General features: G+C 43.0%; 1 protein-coding gene across 5 annotated transcripts in view; it reads right to left on the reverse strand.

Annotated features, from left to right (window-relative positions):
- The window catches only part of LOC103350037 (SLAM family member 9), a 28,766-nt gene extending 13,051 nt beyond the window's left edge, over positions 1-15,715 (reverse strand). For 2 of the 5 annotated variants that reach the window (XM_008264268.4, XM_008264267.4), the window contains exon 1: positions 15,564-15,715. In XM_008264268.4, the coding sequence (XP_008262490.2) occupies positions 15,564-15,633 (70 nt within the window). In that variant the 5' untranslated portion in view covers positions 15,634-15,715. Of the gene's footprint in view, positions 1-15,032; positions 15,398-15,563 lie in introns of those variants that run through there. The other 3 variants (XM_070076880.1, XM_070076878.1, XM_070076879.1) reach the window with 3 other exon arrangements.
- Between the last annotated feature and the right edge of the window lie 4,005 nt (positions 15,716-19,720).

Here is a 19,720-nt window from a genome sequence, read left to right on the forward strand (position 1 = left end):
ATCCGTATTTACAGACAAGGAGACACGCTGCAGAGGTAGCTTCCTAGGCCTTGGTCTGGCCCAGAACACAGCCGCTTGGATTCAAGCACGTGTCTGCCACCCTCCCAGACTCCTGCTCTTCCCTTCTTTTGGTGCCCGCACCCAACATGATCCTTGATCTAATTCTAGGGAAAAGAAATGGAAAGCAGGAAAGATGATAACTAACCTGACTTTCCTTCCTGTTTGTGTCCACTGAAAACAACCATTTCTGCTCTCCCTGTTGCCACCAGTTTTCCGCACTTCACTGTGGCGTGACTTTTGGTCCATCATCCCTCTGAAACTGCTCCCGATTCTTTCACTAATAATCTTCTAATCATCAAACCAGGCACTTGACGCGTGAGTAATTCTCTACTCTTCTTGTTTGGTACAAAGTTTTACCCTTCTGGGCTCTCAGCCCAGCTTTAGTCAATATATGTTGAGTGAGCAAGGTACTCCTGAGGCTGCTGGGCTACAGCGAGGAGCAAGCCGGCCAGGTCTCCGCCCTCCTGGAGCTTCCCCCTTAATGAGACTGCAGAAAGAGCACGCGAGCCAGATCTAAGAGAATCAGAAGTGCAGTACAGAAAGTAAGAAGGATGTGGCACAGGCTTCACAACTATCACCTGGCACTGGAACTTCCTTCCCGTAAACAGGAGAATCTTCTACCTTGCAAACAGAATTTCCTACCTTGTGAGTCAGAACCTATGTCCCACTATAGAAGCTAAAAATTCCATATACACACTTTCCCAGCTTCCTTTGTAACTGGGACAGCACATGACCTAGGCTTCTCCAATCAGACACACCTACCCCACACTTTTTTTTTTTTTTTTTTTTTTTTTTTTTTTTTGACAGGCAGAGTGGACAGTGAGAGAGAGAGACAGAGAGAAAGGTCTTCCTTTGCCGTTGGTTCACACTCCAATGGCCGCCGCGCTGCAGCCGGCGCACCACGCTGATCCAATGGCAGGAGCTAGGTGCTTCTCCTGGTCTCCCATGGGGTGCAGGGCCCAAGCACTTGGGCCATCCTCCACTGCACTCCCGGGCCACAGCAGAGAGCTGGCCTGGAAGAGGGGCAACCGGGAAAGAATCCGGCGCCCCGACTGGGACTAGAACCCGGTGTGCCGGCGCCGCAAGGTGGAAGATTAGCCTATTGAGCCACGGCAACGGCCTGCCCCACACTTTCAAATATAAGCCTGTTACATGAAGATAGGAGGACTACAAGATCTATGCCAGTGGCAGTAGTATTGTGGCAATGAGAATATCCAGTCATCTGAGGCAAGTGTGCCCGCAGTTCTGAGGCAGGACAAGTGTCCATAGTAAGTGGTATAGGGGTGTGACTGTGATGTCTACCCCAGGAGTCACATGCCAGCTTCAACTACACCAACCCTGGTGGTATGACTTAGAGCGTGGTTCCCGGATGAGTAGTCTCAAAGTCTGGTCATCTTGATCCCTCTATGGTTTGTGGGAGTCTGATAATTCTAATTAGTTGCATGGAACTAAGAACCCTGACAGACACTTAGAACGATGTGATAGAACAGTTGTAGTTTAGGGGAGGGGGTGATTCATCACTCCAGAAAAACACAACTGTTTCTCTTGTCCTGCCAGTAGATGACCTCAAGGCTGCAATGCAAGTATGTGTGTATTGGTATCCTTTTCGTCAAGTAGTATATGGGTGTCATTTCACCATCTTCAAGTCTCCAGGATTGAGATGACAAATCTGATTATTGTTTCATTTCAGAGGATTTTCCTTTCAAAGCTTTCAAATTTTTGTTCCTTTCTATCATACTTCAAGAATGGCACCAGCATCTGCTAAATTATATGTCCTTTTTTATTAAGGTAAAATTATACGTACAATTAAGTTTGTAGGGTACAATTCAATGGCATTTGGCATTGTTCTGAAACTGCCACCTCTGCATCACTCTAGAAAAACACCTCATATTCATAAAGAATCCACTCTATGCCTTTCCCCTCTTGGCTCCTGGAAACTACAAATCTACTCTCTGTGTCTATGGTTTTGAATATTTTGGATATAGCATATAAAAGGAGTTATACAATATGTAACCCTTAGTGTCTGGCTTCATTTACTTAGCATAATGTTTTCGTGGTTCATTCAAGTAGTAGTATGTATCAGCATTTGGTCCCCTTTTAGGAATGAATGTACCACCACATGTGTATACCACAATTTGTTTACCCAGTCATCATCCACTGTTGGATATTTGGGCTATTTCCCTCTTTGATTATTATTAATAACACTACTATACACGTTCATATACAAGTTTCTGTGTGGACATGTGGTTTCTTTTCCCTTGGATATAAACCAAGGAGTGGAATTTTTCAGTCATATGATAATTCTGTTTTTTGGAGAAACCACCTGTTCTTCATAGCAGCTACACAATTCTATATTCCCACCAGTAATGTAAGTGGCCCTATTTATCCACATCCTCACCAACACCTTATTTTTCTTTTCTTCACATTAAGGTAATGAGTGTAATATCTCATTACAGGATGTCTTTCATTATTTAGGTATTCTTTAATTTTTGCCAGCCATATTTATAGTTTTCAGTGTATAAATCTCTACCTCCTTGGATAAATTTATTCCTAGGCATTTTTTATGTATAACTGTAAATGAAATCTTTTCTTAACTTCATTTTCAGACTGCTCATTGCTGGTACACAGATACACAATAGCTTTTTTCATGTTGGTCTGCTTTAACTTCGGTGATTTATTTATTAGTTCTAGTAGATTTTTCATTGACTTTATAGGATTTTCCACATGTAGAGTCATGTCATCTGCAAATAAAAATAGTTTTACTTACCTCTGCCCTGTTTTCATTTCCTTTTTTGCTTAATTTCTCTGGCTAGGACTACCAGTACTAGATTCAAATTTATGTGTTTAATTTCTCTGGCTAGGACTTCCAGCACTATGATGAAAATGGACTTTTTTTGTATGTTTGTGATATTTAAAGCAAAGTATTCAATGTTTCACCATTGAGTCTAATAGCCACTGTGGGTTTTTTCTTATTAATATCTTTTATCATATTAAGGAAGTTTCCATATATTTCTAGTTTTAGTACTAAAAGGGTGTTTAATTTGGTCAAATGATTTTTTTCTGCATCTGAAAGTTATCATGTTTTCCCCCACTTCATTTCATTAATATTACATAAATTGATTTACTTTCTTTTTTTAAAGATTTATTTATTCTACTTGAAAGTCACAGTTTGACAGAGAGAGGAAAGGCAGAGAGAGAGAGGTCTTCCATCCACTGGTTCACTCCCAAGTTGGCCGCAACAGCTGGCGCTGTGCTGATCCAAAGTCAGGAGCCAGGAGCTTCTTCCAGGTATCTCATGTGGGTGCAGAGGCCATCTTGGGCCATCTTCTACTGCTTTCCCAGGCCATAACAGAGAGCTGGATCAGAAGTGGAGCAGTCGGGACTCGAATTAGCAGCCTTAGGGATGCTGGCACTGCAGGTGGCGGCTTTACCCGCTATGCCACAGCGCTGGCCCCATTAATTGATTTTCTTATGATGAACCACTCTTACATTCCTGGAATACATCCCACTCAGTGACTATTTGCTCCAATGCCAGGTCTCTCCTTTATACTCAGGCTTCAGGCCAGCCACTAGAGATGTGCACTTAAGGTGCCTCATAAACCCAAACTTCAGGTCTACTCTGGAGGACCCAGCCTTCATTTCCATTTATCATGGATTCCGGACCAGCTGCAGGCTGGACAGGCCAGGATACAGGCCTATCCAAGCAAGCTCAAACTCCCAATTCAACACCATTGGACCCAGCATCTAGGGACATCCTCTTGAATTCAGTCACCAGTCCTAGCCACCTGCTGACCCAGATACCAAGCCAGCCTGCCTAAGGACCCCAATAGCAATTACATCCATGAACCATGGCAGTTGGCCTGGACAGAATCTCAGGTGGGCTAACTGTTGAAGGGTTTCCCTCCTGAAACTAGTCCCTAGAAATGGAAATATATGACCACTTCTTCAAATATGCAGACTAGAATGTACGATCACAGGATCACAAAAAATCAGGGAGTCATCACACCAGCAAAGAAAAAAAGTAAAATGTCAGTAAATATTCCTAAATAAATGGAGATTTACAAACTGTATAACCAAGAATTAACATAATCAACTTATAAAATTTCAGTGTACTATAAGAGATGGACAGATAAATGAATTCAGGGAAAAGTATACAAAATTAGAAGCTTAACACACAGACAGAAACTGTTTTTTTGGTTTTTTTGTTTTTTGAAAGAACTAAACTAAACTTCTAGAGCTAAAGAACATAATGAGGGGCCGGCTCCGTGGCTCACTTGGTTAATCCTCCACCTGTGGCACCGGCATCCCATATGGGCACCAGCTCTAGTCCCAGTTGCTCCTCTTCCAGGCCAGCTCTCTGCTGTGGCCCGGGAGTGCAGTGGAGGATGGCCCAAGTGCTTGGGCCCTGCACCTGCATGGGAGACCAGGAGAAGCACCTGGCTCCTGGCTTCAGATCAGCGTGATGCGCCAGCCGCAGCGCGCCGGCCACAGCAGCCATTGTGGGGTGAACCAACGGAAAAGGAAGACCTTTCTCTCTGCCTCTCTCTCTCACTGTCCACTCTGCCTGTCCAAAAAAAAATTGCATGGTGCTGAAATCTTAAAAGATATATAGGCCAGTGGAATAGAATATACAGCCCATAAATAAATCCATGCATTTTTGGTTATTTAAGGCAAAGGTGCCAAAAGCAAACATTCATTAAATGAAATGATCTTCAATAAATTCTTTTGGGAAAACTGCATATCTACAGGCAGAAGAATGAAAAGGATACTTCATCTTACAACTTATATAAAAATCAATTCAAAATACATTAAAGACTTAAATACAAGACCAGAAATAGCAAAACTACTAGAAGAAAACATAAAAGAAGAATTTGATGGCATTGGTCTTGGCAATGACTTTTTGGATATGATTCCAAAAACATAGACAACAAAAGCAAAAATGAACAAATGAGACTATACCAAACCAAAAACTTCTTCACAAACAAGGAACAATCAACATTAGTGTAGACACAACCTTTGGGGTGAAAGAAAATATTTGTAAACTAAACAACTCATAAGCAGTTAATATCTAAAATATATAAAGAACTCAGACAACTCCATAGTGAGAAAACAACTCAAGTTTAAAATGAACAAAGCATCCGAATAGATATTTCCCAAAACAGCCAACAGGTGTATGAAAAACTGCTCAAAATCATCAAGCATCTGGGAAATGCAAATTAAAATGAGGAGATAACCCTCGGACCTACTATGAAAACCATCATCAAGAAGATGGAGGATAGTAAGGATGCAGAGAAAACAATACCTTGTACTCAGGTACTGCTGATAGGAATGTAAATTAGTACAGCCTTTATGGAAAATTGTATGGCATTTCCTCAAAAAATTAAAAACAGAATCACCAACAATCCCACCTCTACATACAATATTACAATATATGCAAAGGAATTTATATCAGTATGTCAAAGAGATATCTGGACCTCCATGTTCATTGAAGAATTATTCACAACAAGATACGAAATTAACCTAAGAACCCATCAGTGGATAAATGAATAAGGAAAATGTGGTGTACATATACAACAGGATACTGTCCAACCTGAAAAAATAAGGAAATCCTGACACTTTCAACATGAATGAACCTGGAAAATATGTTAAGTGAAATAAGCCAGGCACAGGAAGCTACATACTGCATATATCACTTTTATATAAATTCTAAAAGCTTCTACTTCTTGTTCTGCCTTGCTGTGTGATGCCCTTGCCACATCACAATGCAGCAAGAAAGCCCTCACCAGACACCAAGACTATGCTGGTGCCATGCTTTCGGGCCTCCCACCCCAGAACCCTGACCTGAATAAACTTCTATCCTGTATAAGTTATCTGGACTCAGGGTTTATTTTGCTACAGCAAACAGAAAACAGAATAAAATGACAATTATAGTTAGAATTAAGGCATTGTGTGCTTGAAAATAGTTAAGAGAATGAATCTTTAATGTTCTCATGACAAATTGCTATGTATGTGAAGTGACTGATACATTAACTTGATGTAACCATTGCACGATGTATGCATATGTTGAAGTATGTGGTACAATAAGCACATATGATTTTTTTTGTCAACTATACTTTAAAAATAAATAATCTGTAGATACTAAAAGAAAAATTGACTATCATCAATCCTGGCTGAACTCTTAAGAAGCTTTTAAAAGATATGGTACTGGGCCGGCGCTGTGGCTCACTAGGCTAATCCTCCACCTTGCGGCGCCAGCACACCGGGTTCTAGTCCCAGTCGGGGCGCCAGATTCTGTCCCGGTTGCCCCTCTTCCAGGCCGGCTCTCTGCTGTGGCCCGGGAGTGCAGTGGAGGATGGCCCAAGTGCTTGGGCCCTGCACCCCATGGGAGACCAGGAGAAGCACCTGGCTCCTGCCATTGGATCAGCGTGGTGCGCCGGCTGCAGCGCTGCGGCCATTGGAGGGTGAACCAAGGGCAAAGGAAGACCTTTCTCTCTGTCTCTCTCTCTCACTGTCCACTCTGCCTGTCAAAAATAAATAAATAAATAAATAAATAAATAAGATATGGTACTGTAGGTTCATATCTTTTTTAAACTTTTTTTATTGTTATTTGAGAGGCAGACAGAGAGCTCCCATCCACTGGTTCACTCCCCAAATGCCTACAGTAGCCCCTCACTGGAGCCAAAGCCAGGAGCTGGGACTTCAACCAAAGCCTCCCATGTGGGTGGCAGGGACCCAACTACTTGAGCCCTTACCTTCTACCTCCCAGGGTGCACATTAAAAGGAAACTGGAATCCAGAGCAGGGCTGGGACTTGAACCCAGACTCCCTAGTAAAGGGCACAAGCATCCCACCTGGTGATTGAACCGCTGTACCAAGTGCCCACCCCGATGTGTTTTCTTTTCAATTGCGTACTCATGGGTTCATTTGTTCTCAGTAGTTAAGGCAACTTACGAGGGTCTCTTGCCATCAGCAAACACACAGTGATACAGCACTTTCTCATGCCCACATGACACAACCATTATGGACAAGAGAGACTCCAGTCTCCCCCAGCAGTGACCCTCGAAACCTCCTGTGTTGGAGCCTGGCTGGGCCACCTATGTAGTTATCACAGGCCCCCTGATCTTCAAGGTCCAGCAGGCTCTCCCAGATCTACCCTCAAGGTCCAACACATGGGAATTCATAGGTCTTGGAAATCCAAGCTCTCTTCACAGAAATGCAGTTATGGCCCCCTGTCACTCGTCCCCCAGCTCCTATCTGTCCCAGACAATAGTCACTGGACTGCTTCCATATGATTGAGTCAAACAAAGCCTTGCTTTACATGCATCTGTTGTTTGGTTCTGGAGAAATAGTTTAATAAGATTTTTTGGAAACTTTTGAGTCAGGCTCCTAGAAAGGATTGTACAACCAGGGTGATGTGGACAGTGAATTGGAAACAATTCACAGTGCAAATGGAAACAAAGTTTATTTGGCAGTGGAGGAATACACATACATTCAAGTGCCAGCATGGGCCATCCTCCACAGAGGAAATACAAAACATTAGTGGGCCAAAGAGTTGTCCATAAACTAGAGAGAAAACAGAAACCAAAAGCAGTATACCTGTGGTCGGGAAGATCTGTTTGAGAATAGGAGGCAGGGAGAGTGCAAAGCTATATCAGAGTGCTAAAAAGACAGGCGCAGTACCTCTGAGCAAGGCCCAAGGCAGAAGGAGAGGGCTCTCTCATCTTCCACCTCCTTATAGCTTCTATGTGCCCAGGTCTGGGATGTAACAGACCTGTTACATCTGATCTGACTGATGTGGCCATTTGGGGAGTAAACCAGTTGATGAGACATCTGTGTGTGTGTGTGTGTCTATGTCTCCCTGCTTTTCAAATAAAATGGAAACAAATAAATAAAAATTTTTGAAAAACAGAAAATCACAAGAACCAAATGATTTATAATTTATTTTAAGAGAGCAACATAACCATAAGTATCAGTAATGAACCTCATCCAGCTTCCCCTATTTATTTTACTTTTTATTTCTTAAATTGTGATAAATGTTACTAATATGAGATGTTAATAACAGGGGAAGTAGGGTGAGGGATTTATGGGAACTGTATATTACCACCTCACGATTTTTGTTTTGTAAATTTAAAACTGCTCTGAAATAAAACGTTTTTTTCAAATCCTGAGTACAAGCAAAAAATTACATAACTATAGTCCTAACTAATATAGATGAAAAACTCTTAACAATATACAGCAAATAAAATCCATAGAAAAGTAAAAATGAAATACAAAGTATTAAACTTTCCTTATCTTTGTCTTTTGAGTGACTGCTCTACTGTTGAGATTTGTACTTCAGCGTTTTTTCCTAAGGGTGATCATTTCATTGCTAATGTAGGATTCTCCTAACTATTTCCAGTAGGGCCACTCTGGTGGCAATAAATTCCTCTGGTTTTTGCTTATCATTCTCCTTCGCTTCTGAAAGATAGCTTTACAGGCTATAATATTCTGGGAGAGCAATCTTATTTCCTTGAGGATTTTGAGTACCTCATGCCATTCTCTCCTGGATTTTAAGGTTTGACCTAAGCAGTTTTCCATCAATTTCATGGATATTTCCTCACCAAGTGACTTGACAGTTTCCTATGGATGTTAATAAAATTCTCTATTCTTGTTTTGTTTTGGTTGACAGTGTGACTATAATATGCTCACAGAGGATCTTTTTAGGTCAGATCTGTTATGCGTCCTTTGGACTTGCTGGACTTGGATATCCATGTCTTTCCCAAGATTTGAAAAGTTTGAACAGTTTTCTATGCCTTTTCCCTTCTGTTCTACTAGAACACCCATCATGCGAATATTTGCTCACTTAATAACACCCCATAATTCTCAAAAGTTTCTTCATTCCTTTTGTTTTGTTTTGTTTTACTGAACTATTTTGAAAGATCTGTCTTCAATCTTTTGGAATCACAACTGTACTTCAAAGCTCATAACTAGATACACGGAATTTATAATTTGGATTACTTTTCCTCTGTATGAGTGGTCCTAGCTTTGCCCTCAGCAAACTCTTGGTATCTTTCTCCATTTAAACAGCTTTGTGAAATCTTCTTCATTGTCTTCCACTACCTAGAGAAATGTAATGTTTTTTACAACTTGAAAACACTCACTCCGAACTCGTATTGGATTATTTGTAAAACTATTGAGTAAGAATTATTTCAGGGTGATTCCCTCATGGTCCTCTGCTTAGGCTTCTCCAGGGACTGAGGGATATGTCCATTACCCTCACTCTCTTTTTTCCTAATATTAAGTTGGATTTCTCTCAATGAAAAAGTCCTATAAAGGACTCATTACCAGTCTACCCACTTTCTCTACCAGTTATGATTCCATCACATGGTTATCTTCAATTCTTTCTTCCATCTGTTCAATTCTGCTATTGAGGCTCTCAATTATTTTAAATTTCACTTACTGTAGAATCTATTTTGATCTGAGGTGTGTGGTATGAATCCAACTTTTTCCCCTAATGGCTAGCTAATTGTCTCAAAACCATTTCTTGTACTGTCTATGTCTGTTCATGCACTGTTACCCCTACTGCTATAACTGAATTTTCATGATGTGTATTTTTCTATCTGAAAGGATTGGTCTCCTGATTATTTTTTTTTCAGGGTAGTGTGAAATGTTCTTTCCTCATTTTTCCACATGAAGAATATGCTTACCTAAGTTTCTTTTTCTAAACCCTGTTGGTATTTTTTATTATTATTGTAGTTATTTTATAGAGTAAATTCAAGAGAACTGATTTCTATACAATTTAATTTTCCTGTTGGAGAACATATTATGCACTTTTTATGTCCAGGAATTATTTTGTATTCTTTGGACTCATTTAATATTTTTCATCACATTCCTTTTACACATTTCCTGTTGTATTAATTCTTAGACATTTTCTGTTCCTAATGCCAAAACATCTTTCTGATTACTAGTAATAAATCTATCTCTATTAAGCTTTTACCCAACTCCTTTCCTGAGTTCTTTTATCATTTTTTATAATTTTCCTATGAATTCTTTTTCACTTTTCAAGTAAAAAATTAAATAATCTATAAATAATGATAATATAAAACTCTCTTTTGAAATATTTATACCTCATTTCTTTTCCTGCTATAACTAGATTACTGAGTATGTCTAACACTGTTAAATTATAGTGATGAAGCTGTACCTATCTGTTCTCCAAACATCAGTTGTAATTAATTTGTGAAATTATGAGTTATTTTCTGAGGAGTAGCTTTTTGGCAATTGAATCTTTTTTAACATTCATTTATTTAGTTGAAAGACAGAATTTTAGAGAAAGAGGGAGAAACACAGATTGTCCATCCACTGGTTCACTCCCCAAATAGCCGTCATGGCCAGGCCAGACCAAACCAAAGCCAGAAGCTTCATCCAAGTCTCTCATGTGACAGGGGTCCAAGCACTTTGGCCAGCTTCCATTGCTTTCCCAGGTTCCTTAGTAGGGAGATGGATCAGAAGTGGAGCAGCTAGGACTTGAATGAGGGCTCATCCATTATACTGGTGTCACAGGCAATGGCTTACCCCACTATGCCACAATGCTGGCCCCAGAAATTTAATATTTTTTAATAAGGTAGTTTATTTGTTTTTATTTTCTTTCTCTCCTGTAGTTATTATTATTATTATTATTATTATTATTTTATTTGACAGGTAGAGTTAGATAGAGAGAGAGACAGAGAGAAAGGTCTTCCTTCTATTGATTCACCCCACAAATGGCCGCTACGGCTGGTGCTGCACCAATCCGAAGCAGGAGCCAGGTGCTTCTTTCTCCTGGCCTCCCATGCGGGTGCAGGGCCCAAGCACTGCCCTCCCGGGCCACAGCAGAAAGCTGGACTGGGAGAGAAGCAACCGGGACTAGAACCCGGCACCCATATTGGATGCCAGCACCACAAGGCAGAGGATTAACCAAGTGAGCCACGGCGCCAGCTCCCTATAGTTATTATTATTAAATTGTATTTTCCTAAAAAAAATATTCACTTGATGGGAGGGCAGATATGGTGGAAAGAATAACTATATTGCTAAAGTTATACATATGAAATTTGTATTCCTTAAAAAATAAATTAATTTTTTAAAAAAGAAAAATCATTCATTTCATCAAAAAAATTCTGTAAGATTAAGCAAATAATATTTTAATGTCCTTTGCCTCATGGCTGTTTCCTGCTTTGTAATTTCTCCTTTTTGGATACTTGGCCTTTCAAGGGAGGGTTCTGAAATATTGCTAACACTAGATCATCATTGTGTTATGGCAGAATGAGTCGGAGATTTTTATTTTATCTCTTTCTGGCAAATATTTTAGAAAAGGAACTGGCTTGCTTTTCCCTAAAGCATTTGATTTTTGAACAGAAATCTAAAATAGTAAAGAGAAGGTACCTGGTCAGAATCCAGCAAATCCTAGGAATGAGGGAATTTCCAGAGACCAACTGTATCAAGAAAGTGTCAAGTTCACATAGCAGTGAACTTAGGATCTGTGTATTTGTATGGGGCAGAGCATATCTGAGTCCTCTCTCTCTCTCTCTCTCTCTCTCTCGCTCATTCTCTCTGTCTCTCTCTCTTTTTCTCTCTCTCCCCCAAAAGAATTTACTAAGCTATTCTCACAGGCTACAAAAAAAAGATTTCTTACTGATACAGGGGAGGAACTTCTGATTTACAACAAAAGTTATAGAGAAGGTGAAACCACATCCCTACAGGATCCAGAATTCCTGGTTTGCAATTCTCTTCCAGCTGCGGTTCTGGAACCTACTAAATATATGGGAAAAGGACCACGTCCCACAGCAGCTGAGAGGCTGGGGAGAAGCAGTTCAAACACAGCCGTGTATCTCCCCCTCAGCCCTGCCTTGCCAGAGGGCACATGCAAATACAGATTCCTAAAAAATTTTCCCTTGCAAATTTTTGGGAAATTCAGATTAAATATGATACTATTTTCTTTCAATGTTTAATTTCTACATGAAAAAAAAAAACAACAACAACAAAGGTAGGCATTGTGGCCTGGGGGTTAGGATGCCTCTTGGGACACTGGCTTCCCATGTTGAAGTGCCTGGGAGTGATGTCCCTGTTCCTGCGAATGCTGAAGCAGTAGATGATGGATCAGGTACTTGGGTCCCTTCCACCCTCATGGGAGACCTGGATGGAGCTCCAGGCTCCTGACCTTGGCCTGGCCCAGTCCCAGCTGTTGTGGGCATTTGGGGAGTAAACCAATGGATGGAAGATTCTCTCTCTCTCTCTTTCTCTCTCTCTCTCCCTCTCTCTCTCTCTCTCTCTCTCTCTGTATGTGTGTGTGTCTTCCTCTCTGTAACTCTTCCTTTCAAATCAGTAAATAATTTTTGAAAAATAAAGAAAAGAAAGGACAACAGGTCACAAATTCTGTCAACTTCAGTTATTAATAAAAGTGAGTTAACTCATAAGCTTAGCACTGCCTGAAACTGCTTTAATCCATGCATTTACAAGATAAGGGCTTTATTTGGTCAACATTCAAGGAATGGAAAGGACATTGTGGATAGGGACGCTGGGACCCAGCACCTCCCTGCCCTTTCCTGTCACGTGGGAGTCTGTGCGGAGCAGGTACAGCGGTTCTGTGTTTGCTCAGTGTTCATGCAAGGCTGATGCCCACCTGGGTGAGCTGCAGATCCTTCCCCGGGGACTTCCGGCCCTCCACGGTTGTTGGGTAACCAGCAGCACACAACAAGAGAGCTACTGGAGGCAGAGGTAGCTTCCTGTGCACCCCTCACCGTGCCACCCACACAGTTCTCTGAGCGTAGCCACGCGCTCTGGAGCACACAGGGAGAAAAACTCTCTCAGCTCATCACTGATCCAACAGATTCTGGACCCAAACAGGAAAAGAATACATTAGTTCAGTAGAAAAAGGAAAGGGAAGGTGAGACTAAGGAAGCAGCTGTGTCCCTATGGAGAAATGTCACTGGCCTAGTCTGCCCCGGGGAAGAGTCATTTCTTTTTAACAGCAGATGTCCCCTGAACTAACAGGGGCAGAGCTCTGGGCTTGGGAGTGCGTGAGGGCAGGATCGGGACAGCTGAGGACAATGAGGAGTCTAGAACACTCCGGCTTCACAGCCAGAACCTACGGAGCCAAAACATGGACTTGGCAGGGCTGGGAATCCTCCTGTGGTACTTAGTTGTTCTATAACGGCAGGCAAGTTAATTGGGCTCTCAGAAGTCCTGGTTTCCTCAAATGCTAAGTAACAACAATGCCATCTGCTGAAGAGGGTGTATGTAAAAGGCCAGATCCCCAGTTCAGGTCCTGGGACCTGCTTCTCCCATTGTGTGGCCCTTCCGGCCCTTCCTTCTCTACTTCACAGGGAACATCGGTGCTGGAGGCTGAAACCAGATCGACATTCAACATCCCCAGTGTAGCGCTTGTGTACAGCAGGTGCTCAGCTTGTGTGGGTTTTTTTTCTGTCTTTTCTTCTTACCAAATACTTTTTTAAAAAAAGTTTATTTATTTATTTATTTATTTGAAAGGCAGGGAGAGAGAGAGACAGATTTTATCTGCTGGTTCACTCCGCAAATGGCCACAGGAGCCAGGGCTGGACCAGGCTAAAGCTAGGAGCCTGGAACTCGATCTGAGTGTCCCATGTGGGTGGCAGGGGCTCAAGCACTTGGGCCATCTTCTGCTGCTTTCCTGGGTGCATTGTCAGGGAGCTGGGTCAGAAGCAGAACAGCCAGGACTTGAACCTGGGGTGCTAGCATCAGAAGCAGTGGCTTTACCCTCTGCTCCACAACCCTGGCCCCCAGTATTTCATCTCCTCAGCTGATCAGAACCCCTCAGTCATCCAGCCAGCTTTGCTTGCCTATAGCAGTCACTGTCACCAGCTTACTGTGGTGCCTTGACCATACGTATTTTGCCCTGAGTTCCTCTTTCTTCATTAGGATAACTAGCCCAGAATCAATTGCTTCATGCTCTGCAGAAGGTTCTTCCTTTGGGGTTAAACCTCAGAAGTGGAAGTCTCATGTTGAAAGATGAAAACATTTTGAACGTTTAAATATTCCCAACACTGCAAACAGACCACCAGGAAGCTTTTACCCATTTAAGAAACTCGCTGTAATACGGGAGGATACCTCGAGCACTGCTCCACTGCCATCCCGAATAGTCTCATAAAAATGCTAATTTGATAGGCAAAATATCATCTCCCATTTTCTTTTCCTTTTTTTTATTTTTTTTTTTTTTTGACAGGCAGTTAGACAGTGAGAGAGACAGAAAGGTCTTCCTTTTTCCATTGGTTCACCCACCAAGTGGGCCGCTAGGGCCGGCGCACTGCACCGACCCCAAGCCAGGAGCCAGGTATTAATCCTGGTCTCCCATGGGGTGCAGGGCCCAAGCACTTGGGCCATCCTCCACTGCACTCCCGGGCCACAGCAGAGAGCTGGACTGGAAGAGGGGCAACCGGGGCACCCCGACCGGGACTAGAATGCCAGGCGGGGTGCCGGCGCCGCAGGTCAGAGGATTAGCCTAGTGAGCCGCGGGCCGGCCCTCCATTTTCTTAATTTGCCTGTTTGATTACCTGTGAGGATGACTATCTCTGATGTTTGTTTATCTGCTCCATCTGTTCATCCTTTGCTCAGTACCAACAATAGCAGCAGTATCTCCTTTATTGGTTAGCAAGGGGAACCACTTGAAACCACTATGAAAGTACACACTTTCTGTTGCCACAACTCGCTTGCTGCAGGAAGATTCATTACGGAACAATTGAATCATATGACACTGTTTAATCACGAACCAGGGAAATGGTGTCCCTTTTTCTTTTTATCTGTAAATTTTTCAGCAAAAAAGTTGACCACCAAACACAAAAATCACCTGTGCCCCTGTGTCAGAGAGTGGTCGGTATGCAGTTTCATCCGGGCTCCCAAACAACACCTTGAGTGAGGTATCAGTCTAGCCATTTTACAGCTGAGGAAAACAAGGCTCAGAAAGGAACAGTGCGTCCCCACACGTACCCAATTTGCCCAAGATCTGAGGGACAGCATGTGGTGGAGCAAGAGTTGAGACCCAGTGGGTCTGACTGCAGAACTCAGCTCCTCTTCACATCCGTAAAGGGCTTTTGCAAAGGCAGGGGCCAGGACATAAAGTCAGAGTTCTCACCAGGCAGTATCCACAGCCTGCAGCCTGCCATCGAGTGCTTGGAAGCAGCTGGGAAGCAGCACATAAAGTGGATGAGAGCCTAGTGTTGTCCTGCCTGGAGCCAGAGACTGTGAGCTGGTTAGTGCCAACGCAGCAGGAAACCACAGACCCAGACGCTGCTCTCAGGATCACAGCTGCAAATAACAGTCCTCTGCAGTAGGGGTTTGCGGCTGATTTTCCTGGGCTGTTTGCTGGTCACTTGGAGCCAACACAGAAAGGCCAGCCCTGTTTTCCTCGCTGTCAACTTTCTCGGCGCTCAAGGAACCAGGAAGGTGATTCCATGAAAGCCCAGCTGCCCGCCTGCCTGCGCGCGGCAGCCTCAGCCTCCCACCACACCCAGTGCTCACCTAGAAGGAGGCTGGCTCTGAGCGCCAGGATCTGGATGGGGAACGAGCAGCCGCCGCCCAAGGAGTCCATTTCTGCCCGGCGACTGAGGTGTAGAGATGGCCTCTTCCTCTGCCCCGCCCACCACCCCTTCCCTCCTGAATGATTTTAAAGTTCTTTATCTTTTTAATGTTTTATTTTATTATAATTATTTTCACATACTTCCATATTGTTGTCTAGTGTTATCATGTGCTTGCTCTCTATATAAAAATGAAATCATTAGGGCTTTATCTGCTTAGAATCTACATTGAGAGTTTTTTCACATTCTCATGTCCTTGAAGGATTTGCATGCAAAGGAAGCACAGTGGACATGGGTTTGCCTTTCAGTATCTCGTTCCTTTCTCTGTGATGAAAAGATGTCTATTCATATTTTTTAAAGATTTATTTATTTATTTGAAAGTCAGAGTTACAAGGAGAGAGAAGGAGAAACAGAGAGAGAGAGAAAGTCTTCCATCCACTGGTTCACCCCCAACTGGCTGCGACAGCCGGAGCTGCGCAGAACCAAAGCCAGAAGCCAGGAGCTTCGTCTGGGTCTCCACACAGGTGCAGGGGCCCAAGGACTTGGGCCACCTTCTGCTGATTTCCCAGACCATAGCAGAGAGCTGGATCGGAAGTGGGACAGCCGAGATACAAACCAGCACCCGTATGGGACAGCGGCACTGCAGGCAGCGGCTTTACCCACTATGCCACAGTGCTGGCCCCGGGATATATCACACCTTTAAAGTATGATCTTTTTGTGTCTGCTTTAAAATATTCAATTTGCAAATTAACTGTAAACATATGATGAGATTGCCTGCTTAAAATCTTTTCACTTATTTTTCACAGCCCTGACAAAAAGTTTGCAGAATGCTAACTTTCTTCTCTGACCTCTAATGATTTTGAAGCTAAATATCTTATTTTCAATTTTATTGGTTGTTTCCTATAAATTCTTTAAAAAGTTTAGACCTATTTTTCCTGTAATCAGCAATGCTGTGAAAAAGTGTTATCTACTTTTCCCTGCTGCATGAGAATTAAGCAAGTTTCTCATCCTCTCCCTCTCTTTCTCTCTCTCTCTTTCTCTCTCTCCCCCCACCAAACTCACTCACTCTTGCTCCAATCTTGCTCTCCTCCCCCTCACCCTGCAACATCCCTGTTTTTGTTGATATAATCTGGGGTTTTATATACAGTTTATAATTATTGATTCTTATTTACTTTTTATTTTCTTTTTCTGAAGTTCAAAAATATTTACATTACAAATGTGGTTCCCAGCCGGCGCCGCAGCTCCCTAGGCTAATCCTCTTCCTTGCGGCGCCGACACACCGGGTTCTAGTCCTGGTTGGGGCGCCAGATTCTGTCCCGGTTGCCCCTCTTCCAGGCCAGCTCTCTGCTGTGGCCAGGGAGTGCAGTGGAGGATGGCCCAAGTGCTTGGGCCCTGCACCCCATGGGAGACCAGGAGAAGCACCTGGCTCCTGCCTTTGGATCAGCGCGGTGCGCCAGCCGCAGCACACCGGCCGCGGCGGCCACTGGAGGGTGAACCAACGGCAAAAGGAAGACCTTTCTCTCTGTCTCTCTCTCTCACTGTCCACTCTGCCTGTCAAAAAAAAAAAAAAATGTGGTTCCCCAGCAGCTTGAGAGGAATGTGCTGAAGTGTGGCCAAGTTCAAGTTTCTTTTAAAGAAAGAGAGGTTTGATGTGAGGATTCTTGTGTACCGCAGCTGGAAACGGATCTGGAAAAGCTCTAGAAGGTGGAAGCTATGGACATTCAGACTGTTTACATCATTTCTGTATTTTAAAACCAATGTTATGACAAACATGTGTATCAGAAATGCCCTTGGCTACTGGTAACATAGACCTAATCGTGGTGACCCAAACAAAGCACAGCCTTGTTTATCTCTTGTGTCCCTCCCATGAAAAGACTCTGAAGCAAGGCAGTGAAGGGCAGGAGTGGAAACTATGAGACATCAGTGTCCCGGGGCTCCTTAAACTTTTCTGCCCTGAGTGGGTCCTCCTTTCCACAAGGTCACAAAATGGCTGCTGGAACTGCAACCATAATGAACAAGCTCCAGACACCAGAGAGGAGACAAGAATGGAACATAGAGAGTTTTCTCTCAAACCTCATCCAGTATTTTTTTAAGATTTATTTACTTATTTGAAAGTCAGAGTTACAAGGAGAGAGGAGAGGCAGAAAGAGAAAGGGGTCTTCCATCCACTGGTTCACCTCCCAGTTGGCCACAACAGCCAGAGCTGCACCAATCTGAAGCCAGGAGCCAGGAGCTTCTTCCAGGTCTCCCATGCGGATGGAGGGGCCCAAGGACTTGGGTCATCTTATGCTTTCCCAGGCCATAGCAGAGAGCTGGATCAGGAGTGGAGCAGCTGGGACTAGAACCGGTGCCCATATGGGATGCCAGCACTGCAGGCAGCAGCTTTACCTGCTACACCACTGTGCCAGCCCCTCATCCAGTAGTTTGGTTTGCGTTTCATTGGCCCTTTATTTAGGCACACCACTATAAGGGCCTTCAAGAAGTTCACAGAAAATACATACTATGAAAAAATTATGCATGACTTTCAAGATTTCTTATTTTTTAATTCCATTTTTCTGTGAGCTTTTTGGAAGTACCCTCATAGTTGAGAAGGGTGTGGGTTATGGTTTGAATACAATATGGCTATCAAAGTCATGCCACATTGTCACAAATGAATGGGATGAAGAAAGTAGAAACTTAATCCAATTATGGTATGTAGCAGGTGGGCCTAGTGGGAGGTCCTTTGGTCACTGAGGGTGTGTCCTTGGAAAGCAGTTGTCAAGAGAGGGTTGCTTATAAAAGCCTGAGTCTGAGCCTGCTTCCTGGCTGATATTTCTGCCTACATTCTATGCTCTACCATTACTACTCTCATCAGAAGCAAAACCAATGGAGCTGCCCAGTCTTCAACTTTGAAACAACAAAGCTGTGATCTCCATAAATCTTGTCTCTTTGCAAAGGGAGTTTTTACTATGGTGAAGAAAAACTGACTGATACAAAGAGAATTAATGTTGGGTAGGCCAGCAGCAGTTTCAGCTGTTACATCCATCAACTTGTTTCTTTGAACATGTATATGGCTTTGCATCTGTTAAAATACATCCCTAGAAGAAGCATTTTAAGATCAAAGGGCATTGTACATTTACAACATATAAACATTGTACATTTATGGCATATCCTGTCCAATGCCACTCTCATGCCTGCATTCCCACCAAACAGTCCATGAGAGGGCCCATTTTTACACAGCCATACCAATAACCTGGTTGTCAATTTGATATATGAGAATGATATTTTATTTAATTTTTATCTCCCTGGTGACTATGAATTTGAATTTTATAAGCTACTTTGTTGACTTTGACAAATAGGAAAAGATCCTTGCCTTCTTTCTCATCTATTCTCACCCTCTCTGTGCAGCCCAAATACCCGAGACAAGACTTGGTCTATGGGGAGTGTTCAGAACTGGAGAGCATGTAATAGTCGGAATGAGCTGATCCAGATTCTATGGTCTAGTGTCTGAGACACAAACTGGCTTTTCTTCTGCAGACTGAAATTTAAAGCAGGAAAACAAGGCCAGGGGAGATGTTTGCTAATCAGAGTCATAGGGGATGCGTGAGGAGACAGAGAAGTTGTTGTTTTAGGATGTTCTGGAATCTGCTGATTCGATTCCCATTTATGACTCAGAATGGAGAACTCTAACTGGGGCTTCCGTCATGCGGGGAGAAGTGGAAATGACTGAAGGGAGGAGGGACAGCTCAGCCCTGCTGAAAGCTCGGCTGATCCATGGTATTACAGAAGGCTGGGACCTTTTGAGCTTCTACCAGGCACAGAAATCCCTCCACGTACACTGATTAACAGCACCCTTGTCATTGAACAACTCCAAGGATAGGGAGGCCATCTGGTCCGGCATCTTCTGCAATGTTCATCTCTGTGTAACTCAGACACTTGATTAAGCTTGTTCTGAATTTCACATTCATAGCCCAGGATGACCAAAACCATCTTCTTTTTTGGGTGTTTTTTAATTATAGACCTTCCTGGTCTCTTCCATGTACCTTCTCCGTTAGCAAATCCTGCCTGGTGTTTTGGGTCTTCCTTGTTTGCATGCTGTGCAATCCACACAAGCTGATCACC

Source organism: Oryctolagus cuniculus, chromosome 7 (genome assembly GCF_964237555.1).
Source record: "Oryctolagus cuniculus chromosome 7, mOryCun1.1, whole genome shotgun sequence".
Lineage (NCBI taxonomy): Eukaryota > Metazoa > Chordata > Mammalia > Lagomorpha > Leporidae > Oryctolagus > Oryctolagus cuniculus.